General features: G+C 44.8%; 1 protein-coding gene across 1 annotated transcript in view; it reads right to left on the reverse strand.

Moving 5' to 3' along the window:
- Nucleotides 1-24379, reverse strand: part of WDR97 (WD repeat domain 97) — an 847808-nt gene that overhangs the window by 611507 nt on the left and 211922 nt on the right. The window contains exon 6 of the mRNA XM_069621894.1: nt 14720-15389. Within this exon, the coding sequence (XP_069477995.1) occupies nt 14720-15389 (670 nt within the window). The remainder of the gene's footprint in view (nt 1-14719; nt 15390-24379) is intronic.

The following is a 24379-nucleotide window of genomic DNA, read 5'->3' on the forward strand; positions in this document are numbered from 1 at the left end:
CAAACGGTGTTAACCGTGTTGAGGCTGCCAACGGCACATCACTGCTCTCTTGCACTTTTCCCGCTTATTCCCACTAACTCACCCCCCTTCCCTTCTCAGAGCCGCCAGTGCGCCAGGGGACCACTCCAGTGGTGATAGCGCTCGGTACAAATATCCTTTAACATTAACAATACTGGCAAATGCGAAACCTGGATAGAACAGTGAATATTGGCATGCATCGCATCTAGACAGATTTGGAAATATTGGCAAGCGCCACATTTAGAATTGTGAATGTTAGCATAATACAGGACTCTCAGAATCTAGGCATGTAGCCATGCTGCAAAGGGTTAGTTGCAAACATATAAACCCACTAACCAAAAAGCTCAACATTTCTGCATACTTAATTCACACAAAAAACTCACACAACCACCTCTCTCACAGCAAACTACATGCACTTCACCACACTGCAACAACAAATAAACAACACATCAGCCGTAACCAACAACACAAAAGGACTGTCTCCGATGCAATACTCGCAGAGCACAGTGTATACTGAACTGAAGCTGCCAACAGTATACCACTTCTCTCACTATCCCAATTCCTTCTTCACCTCACTAACCCATCCCGACTTCTCGTTTGCAGATCCGCCAGAGCGCCTGTGGACCAACTCTGTTGGTGACGGTGCGCAGTACAAATACCTTTAACATTTAACATGTGTAAATTGTGCCTCAGTACTATACAGTGTATCTACCGGTATTAAACATTATTAAAAGTTTGCTAAAAAAAACAAAAAATAAATAAATCAACGCATCAAAAGCAGTTCAATTAAGACAATCAGTTATTTAAGAATAAAATCATCAAGGCTAAAACAAGGGCTAAACCGAGGTCTGGTATGTTCAGTGTGCAAAACGAAGCATTTGCCGATAAAGGATACTAGTTACAAATTGAAAAAAGAGGGTGCGTGCTAAGACAAAAGACAGTGAATAGCCCAGCCACAGGAGCAAAGAACGCCCAACTGGCTCAAGGGACACCCAAAGTCAGACTCCCCACCACAGCCTCATAAAAATCACTAACAGCGCTGCATTCAGCCCAGTAGGGTACCACTGTAACAATATTCACTTAAACTTGTAGTTAAAAGAGGTGAAGGGAAAAAGAAGACCCACTGCCCCAAAGTCCTTGGGAGATTAAGTGGTACAATTGTGGCCACGAATGTGATAAGCGCAGAGGGTCCTTTCCTGCACACAACTTGTGGTGCCAACACCACCTTTTCGCATCACCAGGTTTGATGCTCCACTTCACAGTCTTGCTTTGAGCTCTACGCGTAGACATAGAGCCGTTAGAGCCATCAGGAACAATTTGGGAGGCATGGAATGCTTGACAGTTTAAGGAGCTGCCCTAGACCGACTCTCCCCCCTGGCCTTCCCAGTGGTGTACTTAAGTACTCTTCCCATTCTGAAGCAAACCCTAAGATGTATTCTGTTTCAAATTCAATTTTAAATGGGAAAGTACAATACTGGATGAGGTGATGTTTCTGTGCCCTTGCTTCCTCACGAACATAGCAAGGTTAAACGGAAGCCCTTGCTCTAATGGTCAATCTTTCCGAAGAAATCAACAATCCCAGTAATGCAGTGCGGTGCAGGAAGTTGCGGGAGAGCACTGTAAAACAGTGAGCCAAGGCTAACAGGCCTGTGATAACAGGATACAGTTAACAGTTGGCTCACTTGCTAGCAGCCCCGCTACACTCGTAGCCCTGCTCCGTGGCCATAACCATGCGGCTTCACTAGTGTAATACAAACATACTAAACGTACTGAGTAGTAGATGATGCGTAAACCAGGTAGTAGGACAGAAGTTTCTTTCAATGCCTTTACAGGCTGAGGTATCTTTACAGTCTGGCACTTACCCCAAATCAGCCTCAATCATTAGCCCGCTGATCAGGCATCCTCATCAGACATCCTCATCAGTCCTAGGACCACCCGCCTGGTGAATACCTGCGCAGCAAACACTGTGCCCTTGCTGCTGGCTACAACCTGCGGGCCGCCAACAGTCCTTAAGAAGCTTAGGGGGCGTGGCTTGTTGGGAAGGAGCCTAGTGCTTTCCTTCTTTCCCAAGTTTCCCAAGCGCTTTAGAATTAGGCAATACTTCTGTTAACTGTTTCCTAAGTACTACAAGAGTCCAGGGGGGAGGAGGATCACTAAATAAAGATAGTTGAATTTAAATATGAGGCACAAATAATTATTTAGCTGAATATATTTGTAAAACTGTTAAAGAGTAGTTAGCTTTTCTGAAAGCACGGTAAAGAGCAGAATCCTCTGTGCCAAAAATGCAGCCTGTTGTAAAAGTAGACTACAGGCATTGTGTCACCGAGGCTAGCTCTCGCAGAGCACACAGTGGATGAGCAGCTGTCCCTGTCCATCACAAGCCAATGGAGACTAAAACAGATTCAGCACGAAATACAGAGGACTATGGGAAAACAGGGTTTTTTGTAGAAATTACTGGACCAGATCAAATATAATTATGTTAAGTGAAGTGTTGAAAGAATGGCAGGAAGATGTGTTTATGTATGAATGTTTATCACATAGCAAATTATGCTAAACAAGAGCGACAATGTATTCCTGCTTAGGGAGCATAATGTTATGTAGCTTGTCCCAAACGGAGCCCAGCCATGCCAGAAAGAAGAACTGCAGCATGCCTTTTAAGGAAGAACAGTTTTGGATGAGCTCTGCCGGTTTCCAGTTACAAAGTCAAGAGTATTTCAGCCCCAGGCCCAACACCAGTCTTCAGGACCTGGGAGCGGTTGAGCGACAGAATATACCACTCTGGGGAAGAGTTCTTTGCCAATCCTCACTTCTGTACAGATGAAAAGTGTTATCTCATGCAAGATAGACTCACGGCCTTAATTCCCTAGAGGGGTGCATTTACTCTGGTATGAGCGTGATCAGGGGGTACCCCAATGTTTTCAAGAGGTACAAGTATGGCCTACTGTTCAGGCTCCTTGGTGGCACTAGCCGAATCTTCTTCCTTTCCGGCAAACACTGTGCCCTTGCCACGGGCTTCACCCTGCGGACCGCCAACAGTCCTTAAGAGGCTTAGGGGGCGTGGCTTCACGGGTTCCTTGGCGGGACTCGAAGAATCTCCTTCCTTTCCGGCAAACACTGCGCCCTTGGGGCAGGCTTTTCTATTGGCTTTTGACTAACTCTGCCTGGCGAACAAGTATTTTTTTGCTGCCCTTTGGGTGCACAGACATTTCTGAAGACTCTCTAAAAAGAGCAAGCTACACTTACAACTGACCCCTCCTGTATAAGTGTTTTACTTATGGGTAGAAAAACAGAAAGAGGGAGTAGAGGGTATATGTTACAGTGAGTGTACACTTTTTTGGTGCAAGTGGTTGAAATGCACCAGCATTTATCACTTGCACCAACAACAAAAAAGAAGGTGTGCCCTATTCAGAAAGGTTAATTGAATTCGAAGTGCAACGATTAAGTGCGGTCTTGCTTAAGCTACTGTACAGCGGAGGTATGTGGAACTATTGTTGGTGCTGTGAGGAGCGACGTATTTAAGGAAAGAAGCAGCAGCTTTCCTTTAAAACCATCAAGTGGCGTGGAGCGCTGGCACGAAGTGCAGCGATCAAGTGTAGTTTTGCTGCAGTCCAGTGGAAAACTCACAGTAAGAAGCTTGGCTATTAAAGCCAGCTGTAGTAGGCAGCTGTAGTATGGAGATTAAGAGACGAAGGAAAGTTATCGCTTGTTTGTGGATCTACTTATGAGATACCCAGTTCTACTACACTCACGCCTGTAAGAACGCTGGGAGAAGTCGCTCATCTGAATACAGCATCTGAAACTGTTGCCTAACTTGGAGTTTTTAGATGTACTGATGTCCAAATCAAATTCTTTGGAGAGCAAACGTTTGCACCTGTCTGAAGTTACCACAATGCTCATGTCTTATTCCTTGCGTAGTAAACTGATTTAGAACCGAGGTTCGTTCACTTGCAGCTTCGGTTGAGCCGCGTAACTCAGAATCTCAGGACTCAAATCCGAGTCAGGAGGCTGAAATGTCACAGCAGTAGTTGTTCTATCCACCAGATGCTGAAATGACCTCCCCCATTATGTGTCCTACTCCCAAACCTATCCGCTTAAGAAAAATGAGCTGAACAGTGATGCTGAAAGTAAATATAACTGCTTTTTTTGCTAAGTCAGTACCATCTCAGCCAAATCCCTCTGATCACTTAGAAGGAATCTTTGGATCCACAAACACAAGGGTACCCTTAACAAACAATGTATTGGATGACAAACTATTGTCATGTGTACAAGTGGTAAGTGAAATTGCAAAAAGTCAGTCTTTTTTCTCTGAACACGTGACAATGGTGTTGGTTATACCCTTAGACATGGTAAGCGTTTGTGTTGTTACAGAAACATCTCAAGTAAGAGAGCAACTTCAGGACTCCCTGAATGAGTCCCTGGAACTTCCTAAGTACCTGTGTAATGCTTATGAATCCTCTTCTTACACTTTTACTCCTTCACCTTTTTAACCTCTCCTTACGGATACTAATACCCCGGCGGTTACCAGACATTTGGTGGAAAAAAATTGGTCGACCAGACAAATGGTCGAACTAATTTGGTCGAAAACCAAATGGTCGAATTGTTTATTTTTTTATTTTCACCCTTTTTTTTTTTTTGTTTTGGGGGGGTCCCCCCCCAACCCCCTTTTTTTTCTAAAAACCCATTTTTGTAAAAAACGAAAACCCGAAAAATAAATATAGAATTAAAAAAAAAAAAATTCGAGCATTTGGTTTTCGACCAAATTGCGTCGACCAAATGTCATTCGACCAGTTTTAGGTCGACCAAATGTCTGGACACCTACCCCGGCCCCCCACTCTGTGCCACAACCTTATCAGCTCTGAACCTTGTGTTAAATTCCCTTGTCCGGCTCTATGAGAACATAAACTCAAATTTGAAGGACCAAAAATCTGTATTAAATAAGTTATCTTCAAAAATGTCTTTTGTGGAGGGCTTCATTGTGGCATCAAGGTCAAATATCATACAGCCGTCAAGCGCACCTCTACCAGGAAATATTCAGTCCGAGAATCCTTTGGGGGATATCTTATCTGTAATCTCCCACTTTGGATACGGTCGAAAAAGTATCATTTCTATGACTGATGTGCTATATATGAAGACTTCTCAGCAAGTACCCACTGTGACGATTCACTAGGTGCCGTCACTCCTACACGGGGGGGAGACCCTTATCATGCAGTTAGGGAGGTGAAGCCGCTACCCAATATTCTCCCTAGGGTTGGTTTAATGCAGATACTGGGGATAAGGACGACCACGTAGGTGATAGGCGGCACAACACCCGAAACCAAACCTGCCCAAAACCTCTTTTGTCCTTTCAGACACCCCCACTGACTGAAACATCCATATGCTATTGTGACATTGTGTCAGTTTCCCAAACTGAGACAAAGAAAATCATCTGAAACATGAAGATCAGCACCAATGCAAGTACTGAGAAGAGGAGGCCCCAAGAAGCCATGAAGAGTCACCCATGGAATGGGAGGAAACGTTCTAGTGCTCCGCGGGGGAGTGTTTACCTAAGCAACATAGAAATAGATGAAGGACTCAGTGAAGGAGAGAAGAACAGTCCTGGATGCAGGCCATCCAAGAAGGAGAGCAGCATGGGAGACAGTCCAGCCCGGGAAAAACACTGAAGATGCAGAGAGCTCACTAAAGAAGCGGGAAGCTGCCATCCACTCGAGACGGGAGGCAGATGGAGAGAATCATTTCCCGGTGGTGTGGAGCTGGTCGAGTACGTGGCTGTAGGTAGAAAGGTGGACCGTGTGGTCGTGGAACACCGCCTAAACCTCTTGTCTAGAGGTTGAGAAAGAGACACATAGAGCAAGAGTCAGGGAGACAAGGAATGCTCGTGCATCGGTCTCAAAGGAAGCAAGACCCCAGGAAGAACCGGCAGAGCATCCCAAAGCCAGAGAAGGTAACGGGTGTAATGCGGGAACTGGCAGGGGTGTAAAGATGGAAAAGGAATGCAAGTTGAATGAAAATAAGAGGGATAACAGCAAGAGTTGGAACCTAAGCAAGATAAGGGTCTGGGACTCGAACCAGCATCAAGCAAGTATCAAAAGGAGTCGCCCTCTAGACAGAGGCAGCTCTCTGCCACAAACACAGTGGGGAAGAGGAGCCCACTGGCCACCAGGGAAGGGTCTGGGAACCTGTCCAAAGCCACAGTGGGGAAGAGGATCCCAGTGGTTACCAGGGAAGGGTCTGGCACCCTGTCCGCAACCGCAGTGAGGAAGAGGAACCTACCGGCCACCAGGGAAGGGTCGGGACATATTTCCGTTCCTCTGGCTTTTCTACCTATTTACTCCCTGCGTTAAAGATTTTGTTCGGATTTTCTGGAGCTATTTTCTTGGGAGAGGGGAAGGGAGTCAATCCCCCCTGGCTTTATTGGAAGTTGTGCATAACCACACCAGGAGGAGGGAGCCATTTTCCTGGAGAGAACATTGTGTAAAGACTGTTGTGAAACCTGCAAACCAGGGGAAAGTAGTCATTCCGCCAGGGTACTTTTGTTTCGAAGGAATATTTTTGTTAAACGTCATTCAAGCATAAGGAGAAAGTAGCTACCCTTCTTAAAGAAGGAACTTTATGTTAATGTATTCTAGTTCTATATTGTGAGGGATAGAAGTAGGTTTTGACACAGGATAGTGGATTTTATGTTGACGGACATTCTGACAAACTCTTTCAGTATTAGTCTTGAGGCAGGGAAGCCCCTCTTAGAAGTTAGGGATATGATGCCTATGGGCTCCGGTGCATTACAAATGAACAAATAATTAAATAAAGTTGAGGACCATTTCTACATTTCCAAAATAAAGGTTTATAGCTAAAATCATGCCACCCTTGTGTCAGTCTCCTTCTTCGACACGCTTTCACGACTCAAACTAAATACCTCGAATATCACACAGGAAGTGCTGCTAGTCGACTCCCAACACGATCCTGCCCTTTATGGAACCTCAGATCTCGGAGGAACCGGACTCAGATCCATCAAATTATTCTATTTGTTTATCAGAGCCGGAAGAAGAAGCAAGCTTGGAAGAAGGGAGTTAATAAAAGGGAGAAAGGGAGAAAAAAAGAACAAATACATATATATTGAATCTACAGGTGTCTCAAATAACTGTGCATCCTGTAACTTAACGTTCATTAACTATTCCAGTAACGACTTCAGACAATACGCTCAAAGTATTACAACCTGGATGGAATGGGAATAAAGCAGGAAAAGTCTCATACTGTGGACAGACAAAAGCATCTAAATCCCGGGCTCTTGCCCGATGTGGGGAACCTGTTTCAAGCAACGATGTAAACTCTAATGAAGAAGACTATGGTGACCTTCTGTGCATCTTGACCTATTCAATAAATGACAGTCCAATAAATAGGTCAGACGTTGCAAATTTGACTATTCTGCCGTTTCTGAAGGAAAAGGAAAATTGTCTACTTTCAGTTGAGCCTCAATCATGATTAATAGTTCCCCCTTTACCAGCTATAAGCAACTCCATTCTTACCCCTATACAAAATACACATAGTAGCCTGTTTTAGAGCAAAGAAGAGAGGCAGTGAGAAACAACACACTGCATCTGCTATAAGGGTCCCTCCCAATTTGGGTAATCAACCTTCATGGCCGGGGGCAGAATCATCTAGATGCCTCTTACTAGATCACATTTCGAGATCAACTGAACAAAATGTTCTAAACAGATATAATGTTTTAGCCTTGTTTTTATTGATTCCTGGTTTATGTGCCATTGTTTCAGGAGACATAGATCAAGGGGACTTTATACATGATTCAACTCTAGATCGGGTGTTACTGCATATTAGGTCTACAATGTCATGCATGTCTTATTGGATGCAGCCCGTCAATTGCTTCCCTACGTATATGATTTGACGTAAGTCAATTACTTAGAATCTTTAGATAGACAAGTGGGTTGTGAGGGGAAGAATAATACTACTACGAAGGCTATGAATTTAACACGCTTAGAACTCACAATCTCCTGTTCTACTGCTGATGTAAACCAGAGGCATGTCCGTGTAAATAAGTTAAAAACATCTGCGTTAGATTTAAAGATAACTGGTCCTGGCTGGCTGGAGCTCTTCACACAAATAAACGATAGCATGAAACAATATGTAAGCCTAGGACTATAGTGGTACGATCTTGGAATACTCGTTGTTTATCAACCCTTTTCCAGATGGGGAATACACAATTTAACTTTGATTATTACGATGTATTTATGTTTCAAGAAATGTGGCTTTTATCGTTCCCCCTTTTCAGATGGTTATCAATCAGCTTACTTGTAGGAGTCCGGAATAACTTGGGGATACAAGCTTCTTGCTGAAAGTCACTGAATCCTTTTATCCAGGCAGTTGTAATAGCCTGGGATCCTTTACGATTCCCTGAGTTGGGTTTCTTTTTTATTAATTAACATATATTGGAACCCAGCTAGTTTGTCTCAACAAGCCAACAAGCTTTTGTTTGATGCAATAGAAGATCTACTGGATGACTGGATGTCCCGATCCAATTAAAATGTGATCTTGATCTGCAGGCATCCAAACTCTTCTTGTTTTAATGAAAATACAAATCTTTTAATAAATGAGGAGTATAGATCCCTGTCGAGAAGGCGTGGCAAAGCGTGGCTAACACCAATGCAAAACTGGGGATGTTTTCAATGGGAAAGTATATGGTGACATTCCTGCTCACAATAACTTGAGTCGGGTTTCCCAGCAGGTGCTTATTGACTGCATATATGTGTGAGGGCATTTTCCAAAAATCAACGTTTTTTAAAACAATACCGAATGAACTGCGTGATCACTTAATTTTACAAATGAAATAGGACTTTTTAGATTGAGGAAGTTTTAATGGAAGGTGTGTCACAAACTTAAATGTAAATTTCGGGAGAAATAGATTTTAGGGATGAAATGGGACAGCAAATAAGGGAATACTTCAAATTCAATAAGGGCAGTGTAGAAGAGGGACAGACCCTTTGGGACGCCTTTAAAGTCGTGCTACGGGGAGTGGCCATAGCCAAAGCAGTGGGGATTTGGTACGAATTGGAGCGGAAACTAACAGGTACCGAAACAGAAATCAAGCAGTTAGAGGGTGCAGAAGGGAGAAGTAAGGAGCCTGAGGGGAGGCTACTCGAACTCAATGCATGGCACATTGGGACAGACTGGGCAAGTACAGCTTCGCACAATAAACAGAAATGTTAGACAAGCAAGGGGACAAGCCAGGGAAATTACTGGCGTAGTTGTGTAGGGGTACGAATAACCAGGAGGGTATCATAGAAATAGAGTATGAATTTGGGGAAGTATGGAGTTCACAAAAAGAAATTAATGAGACATTTACGACATTCTATCGACACATGTACGAAGATACAGGAGACACCAAGATACGGGAGATTGAGGAGACACTGACTGAGATAGGCCTACCCGCCCTAAGTGAGGAACAGAATTAAATGTTGGAAGCACTGCTTTCACTAGAAGTAGTACAGGGTGTCATATCCATGTTGTCTACGGGCAAAACCCCTGAAAGAGACGGCCTTCCGGCAGAGTTTTACAGAGAATTCATAGAGCAGAATCTATGAGGAGGCATATGAGATGGGAAGACTGCCCCAACGTATGGTAGAATCCATTATAATTCCGACCCTGAAGCCTGGGAAGGGAGGGAAGCACTGCAAATCTTACTGTCCAATTTTGTTAATGAACCAAGATCCTCACGGCAGCCCTGGCATGGGGGCTAAAAAGGGTAACTGGGTCATTGGTACACCCGGACCAGACGGAATATGTCCGGGGGAGGGCAACATCAGAAAATCTAAGGTGGCTGCATGCAATCAATCGACAGGACGAGAGACTGGCAAGAGGGATGTGTAGTAGTAGCATTAGAAGCCATCAAAGCCTTCGATTCAGTCAGGTGGGAATGGCTGTTCGCCTCGCTAAGAAGATACGGGATAGGTGAGAAGTTAATGAAATTAATCCAGATATTCTACTCTAGATCTGTTGCCAGAGTAAGAAGAGGTAAACATATATCAGAGCCGTTCCCTATACAAAGAGGCACAAAACAAGGATGTCCATTGTCCCCTATGTTGTATTTATTAGGCCTAGAGCCACATGCAGCGTTTTTCAGGAAAGCATTTAAGGACACAGGACTGCAGGTGGAAGGAGTGCACCATGTAATATCACCTTATGCAGACGACATATTACTATACGTACGTAGTCTGGAGGATACTTTAGAGTCGTACTTAGAGGTGCTAGCGAACTTTGCTGAGTTATCGGGAATATCAATCAGCAAGGAGAAGTCCTGTATATTTCCGTTGGGAGGCTGGGTGGGCGTAGAAGAGTCGAGACTTCTGTGTCTAGGACTTCAGTGGAAAAGCAAGACATTTCCGTACCTGGGCATTGATGTCTACCATGACACAGCAGAGACCCACCAGCAGCACACGCTACAGGCAAGATCTGGACTGGAACCCTCAGTCAGATTCTGTAAAAGGTTGCCACTTCCGTTAACGGGCAGGATAGCGCTCCTGAAGATGGTTGCCCTACCCCGCTTATTATATCATTTTGCAAATGCCCCATATCTTATACCGTGACCTTTCTTAAGGGAGCTGAACTCCGTGATTGGAGGGTTCATATGGGTGAAAGGCAGACAAAGAATAGCCCTGGACACTTTGACTAGGGAATACACGGATGGAGGAATGAGACTCCCGCATTTCGAGCTCTATTATCTGGCAGGACAGCTACAACATGTAACGAGGTGGATGGCGGATGACGAAACTGTAGAACACACCCCATTGACCGCAGGGATAACACATTATTTCCTGAAGGAGGCACTGTGGCTAGGGGGAAATAAGATTAATGATCCACCAAAACTCTTGCAGTTGGGCAGGAAGGTCTGGACCAGAACCCGGGCAATACTAAAACTGGAAGAGCGCTACTCACCCCAGATACCAACAGCAGCCATCTATGGGGATAATAACAAGGACCAAGTGCAGATTAGGACACACTGGGAAAGTAGGGGGTAATATCAGTAGGAGATCTGCTCTCCTCAGATGAGCTTTTAACATTTCAGAAATAAATGGAGGGATTTGGGGTGCATCAGGGGCAGCTCCTGACATATTCTAGAATATTATAAGCAGTACGTAAGAAATGGCCAAGCTTTCCGAGCTCCCTGGATGAGAACAGCATACTAGGACTGCTATACGATGTGTCGGAAGGGGGGCACGAAGTGTACAGACTATATCAGGACCTACTAGAGGCTATAACCAAAGGAAAGAGTGCCTGGGAATTGGATATGGGTAGAGAGCTGACGGAAAGAGAATGGTCCAGGGCACTAGTGTACCCGAAGAAAATTTGAGAAATGCCAGACTAAAACAAACCCAATTCTATATACTACACAGAGCATACATGACGCCACGACTTTTGTCACATTCCACGGACTCAGAGAAGAGAGGATGTCCGAAATGCAGACTAGATAGAGCGGGATTGGTGTATATGTTCTGGAGTTGCCCAGCGGTGCAGGTATTCTGGAGGGAAATGGAACTTAGACTAAGAAAAGGGGGTATGACCAGATACACATGGACACCAGACGCTTGCCTTCTTGGCATATTCGCACGCCTCAAAACATCCAAATTAGAGAGCAGACTAATAGACCTGGCCTGGATATTAGCAAAAAGAAGAATTTCCATGGCATGGGCCATGTATAAACAAATGGTGGGAGGATCTTAGAAGGTGGTACATAGCAGAGGTGGCAGTGTGGTATAGAGCCATTCAAATAGGAAGAAGGGAGACCTCAGAGGATTTAATGACCTGGAATGCCTTAGTACATGCACTATTCAGCTCACCGGATGACAGACTTCCCTGAAAACTGCTGATGCCAGTTAATGAGCAGGAGGGGGTAGATTTATGAGAGTTGGATGAGAAAGCAAAGAGACCAGATGCTTAAAATTGTAAACAGGTACAAGATAAATGCTGCAAATCAAATCCAGGTAGATTACAAGCCATGGTTAAGTCACTGTTTAGAGTGGGTTAGGGAGGGATGTCGGGAAATAGAAGGGTTGAGGGAAGGGGGCCATTGAATATATAATGTGTAATGGTGGTGCAATGTTGTGAATGTTGTGCAGTGACATGCAACCTAAAAAAAGCCTAATAAATATATATTTTTTAAAAAAAAAGTCAAATTATAGCAGATATAGTGAAAAGGGACCAGTGTGCATTCATCACACCCAGGTCAACTAGGCTGAACATTAGACAGCTCCACCTAGTCCTGGGGGGCTGGGAGGAGAAGCCGCAGTGTCCAGTAGACATTTTAGCATTGGACACACAAAAAGCCTTTTGACTCCATTGAAAGAGTACACCTGATCGCGGTAGTGCGAAGGATGGGCTTTGGAGAGGGTTTTATAGGCTGAATTCAAGTACTGTATAACGGGCTCACGGCCCGGGTTAAGGTGAACAACCACAATCTCAGAGAGATTCACATTAAGCCAGGGTACCAGGCAGGGATGCCCACTTTCACCTATGTTGTTCGCCTTTGCTCTCGAACTACTGGAGGAGTGGATTAGAGGGGACCCATGTCTGTCTGGTTTTGCATGGCCGGGGGGAAGAGAGGAACAGATATCACTGTATGCTAACGATATTCTGTTATATGTGACCAACCCAGAAACTTTGAAATCAAAGATAATGACTATCCTAGAGGAATTTGGGTCGTATTCCAGCTTGTGAATTAACTGCTATAAGTCCATTCACTACCCTGTGGACTGGGGGAATGGCACCTCAGTCGATACCCGCTGCACAAAACGGATGAGAACGGGTTTTAGTACCATGGGGTGTTTCTCCAAAAAGACAATACATCCTTTGCAGAACTGAACCTCCACCAAGCAATAAAGCGATTTGAGCAGAATGTCCGGCAATGGACGATCCTCCCGATCCCCTTGATGGGAAGAGTGGGGCGGTATACAAGATGGGCACCCTTCCTAGCCTCTTGTAAGTGGTACAGCATGCCCTGATGGGGATACAGGTGAGGGAATTCAACAGGATAAACAAGATTCTGAGGGAATTCCTTTGGGAAAAGAAGACTCCCAGAGTTAAGTTGAAGACACTGAGCAATCCACAATGGGAAGGAGGACTAGGTCTCCAGGACTTAAGGATTTACTACTGTCGACACAACTGGCCATAGCAAACAAATGGGAGTACCGGGGGGGGGGGTAGGGATGAATTGGTAGGCATGGATCTGGGAATGATGGGTAGGGACGATTGGGTTGAGATCCTGTATGGGAAGCCCCAAAAGGCTGGAGGCCTACCACTTATAGTAGCCATGGGTGCAGTATGGTTACAAGCTCACAGGCATCTGGGGTGGGGGAGGAAACATATGCTGGCAGCAAGAATTTGGGGGAAGCAGGGAATTGGGGTTATCCAACACCTCCAGTGGGGGTCAGAGTGGAAAGGGATACAGAGGATAAGTGATGTAGTGACTTCAGAGGGGATCAGGTCCTTTCAGGAGTAAAGGGAACAATGGGGGCTTCCTAGACAAGATCATTACAAATATCTACAGCTAAGGCAAGCTTTGGCACCCTATGTGAATGGAGAAACAGAGAACCCACGGGCTTTCCCCATCGAGTGGAATGCACTGGACCGAGAGATAACTGAAAAGCAGGCCTCAACCCTCTATATAAAGCACTAAATCTTAATTCCACAACACTGTTAGACAAGCTGAAAGAGAGATGGGTGCAGGACTTGGGGGAGTTTGGGAGTGACGAATGGGGGAAGCCCTACAATACCCCAGTGAAGTAGCCATCGCAGCCCACCTGAGGCTGATACAATTCAAATAGCTGCATAGGTAAGGTCTACTACTCCAGGGAAAGGCTAAATAAAACGGGTAAAGGGGAGGACACTTGTCCCAAATGTAAAACCCAGGAGAATACTTTTATTCATATGCTGTGGCAGCCCCCCAAGCTGAAGTGGTACTGGGAGAGGGTACGATGGGAAGAAAAGTGGATGACCTCTGCCACCCCAACAATTGGAGCATGGAGGACAGTGATGGTGTACAAACAAAGGGGATGTCCACAAAAACATGAAAAGATCTGCGGAAAATGGGAATGAAGGTGAACTTATAGGAGTTCGAATTTGGGCGGGGGAGAGGTGGTAAGGGGACGAGACAGTGAGGCGGGAAGAAGGGGAAGGAGTCCTTGGGCCAGGGATAATGGGGTCAATGTTTTACTGTAGAAGACTTTGTTGTGACCGCTGATGTACCGGTTGTTGTACAAAACTCAGAAAAGAGTAGGAGCAGCGAAAGATTGTGAAAGGGCCTGAGCTCCCACCCAGAACGTTGGGGAAAGAGAAAATACACTAAAATAAATCAAACACATGATGGGCTTTGGGTTAAAACATGATATCAATATAAACATTACATTGGATGCCCAACATTTGACAGGGAACATACTAACCAAGTGTGCTGTGTCTAATAACTTTGTATATGTTTCAAGCTATGGATAGTGTGGCCTTTTGTAACATTCTCAAACCATAGAGATTATGACAAGGTTAGCAGGTTAGGAGGCAGTGCCAAGAAGGACCACAAAATGATGCAGATGTACTATCCCATGGACAAAGCTCAAATGCATTGAGCTGGTACTACTCCCTAATACACATCTAACTGCATCCTGAGAAGGTTCGATTTGCCTGTCCCTTGGAAACAGCAGGTTCTTACCGGTTTTTCTCCTGAAGCCTTACGGATAGCTGTGAATAGCTCATTGGTCGCCTTTCTCGTTTTTCTTCAACCACATTCCTCCAATATGTAAACGCCTCCTTAAAGTCCACGATGAAGCTGTACAGTGTCAGACAGGAGAACCGAGAGGTGTCATTCCCGGAAGACAACTGCTTGATAACAGTCATAGGATTTGTTAGAGCATTCACTTTCAGGAGGTCTCCCTGCTCGGTCAGTACGAAAAGGGTTTCTCGGGGCAGGCAGTACTCTGCGGCCGCCACCTGTGTTGGTCTGTCCAGCAACAAGGTACAGTGAGCCTCTCCAGTCTCAACCGCCAATAGTCGTATGGTGGAGTCCATGCCCACACACACTGCCCGAATGGGAAAGCTGCCAATCTGGCTCAGGTCTACTGTTGTGATCTCGGTCACAGGAGACCCGATCATGCTGTACAGATCATAAAGGTGGATGATCTGCCATGTGTCTATGGCACAATTAGAGTACGACACAAGCGACTGCCCTTCTCCGTGAGCCACCAAGCCGAGCACGCCTTCCTTCACTCGCACTTCATCTATCTGATCAGCCGTCTCCAGGTCCCAGGTGCGGATAGTGGAATCCAAGGAAGCTGAGAAGAATAGTGTCCCTGTATGATATAGGGCCAAAGCTGTGATAGGACCTGCAACGAGAAAGAGGCAGAACGAGGTCAGTCTCCAGAGATGATTCACATAATGTACACGGGAGTAAAACAAAGTGTGTGTGTGGTGGATTGGGGGGAGATTGAAGAGCAAAGGATAGAGAGGTGACACAAGAGGCAAAGGAATGTCAGAGCAGGAGGTATTCATCAATGAAAGCAAAGGTGTAGACAGTGTAGAGCCTGAGCGGGCATGGCCCACCCAAAATCTGTAAATGCCCACTCAACAGAGCTGTGTGGGTATTTATAGATGTTAATGGCACTCCGGTGGGCCCAACTACATTAGCTTCAGGCCCCATTTGTTAGACAATCCTGGATACGCCTCTGAAAGGGAGCAGAACACAAGGAGGAAAAGCGATAGCAGGAAGTGACAAAGGCCAGTGGGGAGGGAACTGTCAGAAAGAAGCAAGAAAGGGGAAGGCGGTAAATGAGCTGAAAAAAAAACAATTAAAAAAGAGCGGAGTAAATTAAGGGAATCAACAAATATGCAAGTAAATCAGGAAGGCTACAGTACTGAAATATTAAAGCTGAGGAGGCGTCAAAAGGGAAGAAAAGGAAGTGCACACTCGTAGTGCCTATGGATACAGTCAGTAAGGTATTGATTTTGTGCCAGTGAAATGACTACTATTTGTTCAGAAATGACAGGCTGAGAGCAGCCATTCGGCCTTTCTCCGCCCTGGCTCTGCTGCTAGTGATTACTTGCCATTGTCCTGCCAGCCTTTTCATAAAAGGTGCGACTAGAGTCTATATCCTCTCCTCACTAGTCTCTGGCCACATGCAGCCATAGAGTGAGAAAGATAGAGATGAATGCAACACCAGAAAGATACTACAATACAAGAGAGGGATGCATTATTAAGGTGATAATAGGGATGGGGAGACTATCAAGGAGACTATGAGGAAAAGATCAAGGAGTCTATGTGTTAAGGAAGGAATGAGGAGATGGGCAGGAGGGACAAGGCCAAGTGGATGGACAAGACAGGATGTTAGGCTATAGGGAGTGGACCAGGGTGTAGAAAAAGAAGAGAACCAACAAGCAGGTGTTTTGCAGGAGATGTGGATGGATACTAAAGCGCGAGAATAGAAAGGATGGAGACAAAGTTTAATTGGAAGGTGATAGATGGGAGGGACAGGCTCGAAGGGTAGGGGAAGTGAGCAGCGCTTTATGCGGTAAAGGTGTGCAGGAGATTGATTAAGGAGGCAGATGCATATATATGTATTTGTATTGTAGCTGGTCTAAAAATACAGATTTGGCCTTACTCTAAGGGAATAAGGGTGACACAATTGGTATCATGTATTCAAAGAAGCATAGAAAGGTATGGTGAACTCGAAAACGAGTAGAAAGTGTCCTAGCTACTATCAAGTGTGGCAAGATAATATTGAGGCAATATTAAGGACGTGCAAATATTATCTTGCCAATCATCATCCTTAACAAAATCTGTATTTTTAGACTAGCTACGGCATCAACCGTTTCGGACTTAATCAGGCTTTGTTTACGTCTTCCCGCGCATGCGCGAGTTACATCACGGACACGTCCGGCGCCGCTGACGCATGCGAGGATGACATCATAGCCCTTTCTCAGATATATAAACAGCCGTGCGGAGGCTATGGCATTCAGTAGCGGTTTCCCACAGCATCTGGACGTTATCCATCGTGCCGGCTCATCTTTTCTAAAGTAAGTACGAGCATAACAGATCTTGTTGACATCTGATGTTTCATCAGGTTGAGCTCCCCATTGAAGAGTTCTCCAATTTATTTCAGATTGGGTGACCTCTTTCTTACCAAGGCTATCCCTTGTTGAAACTGGCATCTCTCCGGCTGCCTCCATTTTGACCAACATCATCTAGCTGTATTCAGCCTTTGGAATTTTCTAAAATCTTAGGAACGACTATTACCTGATTTTCCATTCCATTGGTTCCACTCTTCAGAATTCCACCTTTTCGTGTTTCAAACACCCGCCTAAATCCTTTATCCATCTTTTCAGGTTCTACGGAGCTTGGAATTAGCTATTAGCTATCAATCTATGTTGATGTTCATAACTTATCCTTCTTATGAACATATCTACCGTTTAGGTAAGACTCATACCTTTGTGGAGCATTCCACATATACATATTTAGACTTTTTCTTGACAAGATGTGTTAGTTAGTTACATTTACATACCTCTCTCAACTTAATGTGGTTGATACACTGGGCCAAATCCGTAAACATGAAAACCAATTACAGCCCTACATTATGTTGTACATGGAATTTCTTAATGCTTTAAATAGTTCTTCTTTTCTTGAGTTAGCATTTGGTTCTGATGAATATAAGTGACAGGATGCCATTTTTTTAATTCAGGAATTTTGTAAATACTTTTGTTACTTTTGTCATTGTATATCATTTCTTCTTTACTCTGTAAAAAAAAGAATTTATGACTCTAAAATATTGCATTGAATTTTTTCTTGTTTTAGAATATAATTGTTGAATATGCTGCCCCTGATGAAGAGTGTTCATAACTCGAAACGTGTTGGGCCAACCAAGAAACAAATAAAAAGAAAAGATTGTTTCTTTTAACCCAAATGTATTATTGGATTCTTTTTTTTTTAAAACTAGTTTCACATAGGCTTGGAAGTGAAAAGAATTGCTTTAGATCTTTATTTAATTAAATTTATCTCCATTAGGCTAATCTATCCTCACTGAAAGTGTGCAGGGGACGCAGTTATCCACATTGGATTTCTTTCTGTTCATTACATAAGGAGCTGCCAGAAGGAAATGAGCAGAAGGAGCAGATTTTAGTTAGAAAGGAGCCATTACTTCAATGCTCTCCTGAATGTGAGATGGTGATTGATGGACAAATAGACAAACAGGACGTTTTAAATCTGGAGTTCACTCACAAAAAGGGCAGACCCTCCCTTCCTTTACCTATGAAAGCCTGGAACACGGAGAAGCAGGGCAGTCAAGGAGCACAGCGAGCCAGGAAGAATTGAAAACCAATGCCATGAATGGCCTTACCACCAATGCACAGTGACTCAAAAAGGCCACTAAAGAGTATACAAAAGATGCATGACATGATCAGTTCTATGGGCAGACATCAGAAGGTTGCCTTCTACAACAGTTACAGGCCTTTGGTCAGGTAGGTTTCGTAGCCAAGATATAATAAGGCAGCATATTGCAGCCTAGAGGAGATCAGTGCAGTGACAACAGTGGCGCAGCGAGGAGTAGTGAGAAAAGATGGTACCTTTCGCAGGACAGTAGGCTTTAGGAACAAGCAAACCTGTCAAATTTAAAACCATGATTTCTCCCCCATGTGGATGGGATAAGACACGATTCCAGCCGAGAGAAGGCTTTTCCACAGATGCCTGCATACCTCAGGCCCCCCAGTAGCAGCAGATGATTTACAGTATCAAATGATGCAGCAGGATATGAAACCCCCACCATACACTTCTATGTGAAGGGCATCCAGGACCTACAGCAGAAAAACCCACCTATTGGGGTCAAAGTATTTAGATGACTTAATGGAGTCCTTTTTGCATCCATTGGCCAGCATCTGCATAGCCCTGGCCAGGAAAGAAAGAAGGGAACATGGGGCATACATTAGAGGTGAGTGAGGGACCAAAGGAAGGCTTTTTGGGAGGGGAATAAAAAAAGCCTTGTTAAACTAGGAAAGATCTATCCTATTTGCTAAAGCCTTAATCATTGCTGAAGAGTAAGTACGCAGACAGTAAAATCCACATATGGTCCTTGATTACCATAGAAGGACACAGATCCAGCAGAGAGCCACTTTTAATTTGTAGTATGCAGCCAGCTACTTTGTCTAAGAAGAAACTGTAAAATGCATTAAGAAGAACAAGTTACTTACCCCATGTAACGTTCTCTGGTCTGGATGTTCCTCTCACGCATTCCTCATCTTTTGATATATCCATATTCAGCTTTAGCTGCCTCAGAAAACATTTTCAGTAGGGGGCGCTGCGCATTGATGCCGGTTGACTCGATATCCCACGAGGGCTTCCACCCTCCGTCCCGATGTCGACGTCACCACTGGTGCATATAGTGCACGCTGCGCCCGTTAGCTTCAGTTCTGTTTTGATGCATTCCCTCAACACTTTATGGTGTTATCTTGAAAGAACGTAAAGTGTAACATGGATATTCCACTGCGTGAGGATGGGAGGGGCGATGAGGAATACTTGGGAGGAACATCCAGTCGAAAGAACGTTACCAGCGGTAAGTAACTTGTTCTTCGAAATATCTATTTTATTTATTTGTAATGCGCCGCAGCCCACAGGCATCGGGGAGCAACAATCAGACAAAGACAAACATGAAAAAGAGTGCGGGACAACTGAGTGCATGGAGAGAAGCCCGACTAAACCTAAAGGTTAAAGAGCAGAGTCTTCAGAGTTCTGCGAAATACCAAAAGGTTATTTTCCAATCTTATGGCCATTGGGAGGGCATTCCATAGCTTTGCGGCTCTTACTGGGAAAGATCTACCCAGGCCATCAGAACACCTTAAATTTAGACAGTTAGGGCCTGATTCACAGAAGCGTTCTATAATGGAGCAAACCCATTGGAAAACGCTCTGTGAATAAAGACCTTAATCTGTCCCAGGTTTCCTGAGCGAAAGGATCTGCAGGGTACATAATGGGAGACGAGTAGCTTCAAATAGGAAGGCGTTGTTCCAAAACTAAAACAATGTACAAGGGTGCTTGATTTAAAGGCAATATGATCCATCACCACCAGCCAGTTCAAGTCCCTCCTATCCGATGAGATATGCTCACTTCTTAGTTTATTCTTGACAATACGCACCACGTTGTTCTGTATTGTCTGGCAGCTTGCCAGGCTGGAGCTATTTGCCCCAATTAGCAATGCATTGCCATAATCGAGCCTCGAGAGGATAACTGCTAGAGCAATAGTGGCACATTTCTTTTCATTGACAAGGGACCTAATGTGACTGACGAAGGTAATACTGGCAGTTTCTGCAGATTTGATTCACATGAGCCTCTGCGCTCAAGGAGGATTCCAGCGTGATGCCTAAAGGTTTTTCCTTGCCCTGAACCGTGATTGCATTGCTCTTGACGTTAAAGCTTTTGAAATCATCACTCAGCTTTGCACAAACCTGCCAGGAACCAAAGATAAGCAGTTCCGTCTTACTGCTGTTCAGGCACATCCAATTCATGGGCATCCAGGACTCGATGGATTCGTAGGAGCGTAGGAGGTTGATGTCTTGAGAATAGTCACTGCTCATCTCCAGTACCAGCTAAATATCATCGTCATAATTCGTTAAAAAAACGCCACACTCCTCGAGCAGTGAACAGAGTGTTCTAAGTTATAAGTTAAAGGGCAATTGTGTCCCACCACGTATTCCACATCTTTTGATAGACTAACAAAGCAGTATTTATTTTGGAGGAGGGAGTAAGAATTTAGAAGTTCCTTATAGTTTGTATGAACAGAATGCAACACTACCTTCCCAAATCCTCTTTCCTGGCCTGAGGAAGAGTCCAGACAATAATGCTTTGCACAAGTATGAACTGAGGACCATTTGGCCGCTGAACAAATATCTTGAATTGGAACTCCTCTCTGTAAAGCAGAAGATGTAGGCATGCCCCTGGTCGAATGAGCACTCACACCCTCAGGAGGGTATTTTCCAGCTAGTCTATAACACTCAGAAATGATAATCCACCTGGATAAGGTTTGCTTTGTCACTGGCATCCCCAATTTATGGGCTGTATAAACAACGAACAGTTTATCATCCTGTTGCAATTTCGACATTCGAGAAATATAAAAACCAAGTGCTCGCATAGGGTCAAGCCTGTGCAATCTCTCCTCCTCCTTTCCAGGATGAGGAGGTGGAAAAAAATAAGGAAGTACAATTTTCTGTGTTGAATGAAAACTACACACACTTTTGGGTATAAATGTGGGTTTAACTGTCCTTGGAGAAAATAGTATAAGGAGGCTTGCAAGACAAAACCTGAAGTTCCCCCACCCTACGGTCTGATGTAAGAGTAACTAAAAGAATGATTTGAAGGTTAACAACCTTAAAGGACAAGAATTAATTGGTTCAAAGGGAGTACACCTGAGACATTTTAGAAACGGTGCCAAACTGGAACCTGAAAAGGGATTGACGGGAACCCATTTGTCAGTCCTTTGAGAAATTGTATCACTAGTGACATTTTGAAGAAAATATACCTCTTCAGATGAGTTCTTAAAAATTGACAGCGTGAAGGTTGAGTGTCTTGACCTCTGGAAGAAGAATCCAACCTTCCTCCCACGTGAGAAGATCTTCTATTTGCGGAAGACATATTGGAGGGCAGATGGACATGTCCAGAAGGTCCGGGTACCATGACCTCCTGGACCAATCGGGAGCAATTGGGATAATGGATTTCCCAAAATTCCTCAACCTCCTGATCATGTGAGGAATGATGGGGACTTGAGGAAACGCATACAGGAGTGGAAACTCCCAGTCCACTACGAAAGCGTCTCCTAGCGCTCCTCTTGGGGTAAATTCCCTGGAGCAGTACAGCTCGCACTTCTGGTTGGAACTGGTCATGAACAGACCCACTTGAGGGGTTCCCCAAAGGGTCAAGATCTCTTGAAGGACTTCCTGATCTAGTTCCCACTCATGGGAGACTGTGCTCTGCCTGCACAGAGCGCCTGCCACTGTGTTCTCCTTTCCGGCTACGTGGACTGCCAATAGGGAGATTCCCTCTTCAATTGCCCAGAACCAGAGCAGCATTGCTTTTCCGCACAGTGGTAGTGACCCTACCCCTCTTCTCTTGTTGAAGTAGTACATGGCCACTGTGTTGTCCGTCATTATCAGGACATTCTTTCCCTGTAAGGAGGGCAAATAGGCCTTCAGTGCTAGTCTGACTGGCATCAGCGCAAAAAGATTGATATGTAGTTTGAACTCCAATGACAGCTGATTGTCAGATTGTTGGCATGTGCTCCCCACCCCGTGAGTGAGGCGTCCGTAACTACTGTTATGTCCGACCATGGTTGCCAAAAAGGTTCTCTCTTCAGAATGTTGTCCTTAGAGGCACACCACATAATGTCCTGTGCGATTCTGCTCAGAACCTGAAGAAGGTCTGACATCCTGCCTCATAATTGGGACCATTGAGTCCTGAGAGCCTATTGGAGAGATCTCATTCTCAAGCGAGCCTCTGGCACCATAAAAATGCAGGATGCCATGAGGCAGAGCAACCTGAAAAAATGGAAGGCTGATCAGCCAATCGTCCAGGTAGGGGTAGACGTGAATCCCCCCTCTCCTGAGACTCGCTGCCACCACCACCATCAACTTGGTGAAAACCCTCAGGGCAGAGGTCAGCCCAAAAGGCAGAACTTGAAACTGATAGAGAACTGCCAACGGTGAACCTCTGGTACGTTCTTTCCTTGTGATGGATTTACACCTGAAAGTAAGCATCCTGATGGTCTAATGATACCATCCAGTCCTGAAGCTGGTTTGCCTGAAGGATATGAGTCTTAAGTCCAAGATGGGTCTCCATCCTCCGTCCTTCTTGGGGATTAGGAAGTAAGGGGTGTACCAACCCTTGTTCCTCTCTGCTACAGGTTCTGATTCTATAGCACCATTCTGTAGCATGGTCAACATTTCCTGCACAAGGAGCAGATCTACAATTTTGAAAGAGTTGCTCTCTCCGGTGGATGATCCTGAGGCCTTTTTAGAAAGGGAAGGCAGTAACCCTGGGCTACTGTTTCCAATGTCCATGCATATGCATATGAAGTAATACCCCACCATTCTTGTAGATGCTGTGAGAGCCTGCCTCTCAGTGGAGTTTAGTGGACTAAGGTCTCAGAGAGGTTTTGAGGTGGCTGATGCAACAGCTGAGGGTAAAACAGCTGTTGCCTGGGCCGTCTTAGTACCTCTCCCCCATCCACCACAGGGAAACCTTATTTGACCCCTCTGACTCGCCAGTACTCTCGCTCTTCCAGCTGAGGAATACAAATGAAAGGACCGGCCCTTCCAAGCTGTTCCACTGAGGCAAGTTTGCGGTTGTCCGATTGCAGCACCAAGAGATTTGGCTGCCGCTTTGGAGGTCTGCAGCTTCTTCAGGTTCTCGTCAGCCTTGCTGCCAAATAAGTGTGTGCTGTCAAAGGGCATGTTAAGAACCCTTGAATCAACATCAGAAGCAAACCCAGACTTTAACTATGCAAATCTGCGTATCACAGTGCTAGCCGCCATGCTCTGCTGATACTGTCCGCAAAAGGACTCGCACATAGCCTCCTTCCCATCTTTAACAATGCTTAAAAATCCATCTAGTTCTTCCACTTCGGCAATATGATCAGCCGCCATGGCTATACAGTCCCATAGGGTAAATGTGAACTTTGCAAGTGCGCATGTGGCATTTGCCGATTTAAGGGCCATACTCCCAACCGAAAAGAATTTCTTTGCCAAGGCATCATAACCTCTGTCATCTCTGTCTGGGGGAATCGTTGTGTAGGCAGTCTATTTTGAGATAGATGTGGCGGCCTGTAGCACCAGGCTTTCTGGAGTTGGATGTTTCGATAAATAAGGAACACTCTTGGAGGTCCTGTATTTACTTGTAAAAATTGTATTTATCACTGGTATTATCTCTGGCATATACCAGTTTGCACTGACCCGGCTTTGCAAGGTTATTTGAAAGGGAAGAATAGGATCCTCTTTGGGTCCCTAGTTTAAATATCTGTCATAAGGTGGTGCAGGCTTGCCCCACCTCAAAATTTCAATTACTTTAGCCATTAATTGTCTGTATGACCCATCTGTGTGGTCTGAAGCGTCTGGTCTGCCAAATTCAATCTCTTTGGTAGTGTCTATCCCACTTGCCTTCTAATGTTTCATATAGATCCTTCATCCATGACTCTTCAGATATTAGAGCCCCTGCAACGACTGGTGTTCAATACTCCAAGCCAACATGGTTGATTGTTATCCTCTGATGGCTCAAGCTCCTCATATATTGCAAAAAGTCCTGTCTTGATAGTGAAGTGAAAGATTATTTAGTTTTCTCGACCTCTGT

Source organism: Ambystoma mexicanum, chromosome 5q, assembly GCF_040938575.1.
Source record: "Ambystoma mexicanum isolate Mex_15411 chromosome 5q, UKY_AmexF1_1, whole genome shotgun sequence".
NCBI classification, from domain to species: Eukaryota; Metazoa; Chordata; class Amphibia; order Caudata; family Ambystomatidae; genus Ambystoma; species Ambystoma mexicanum.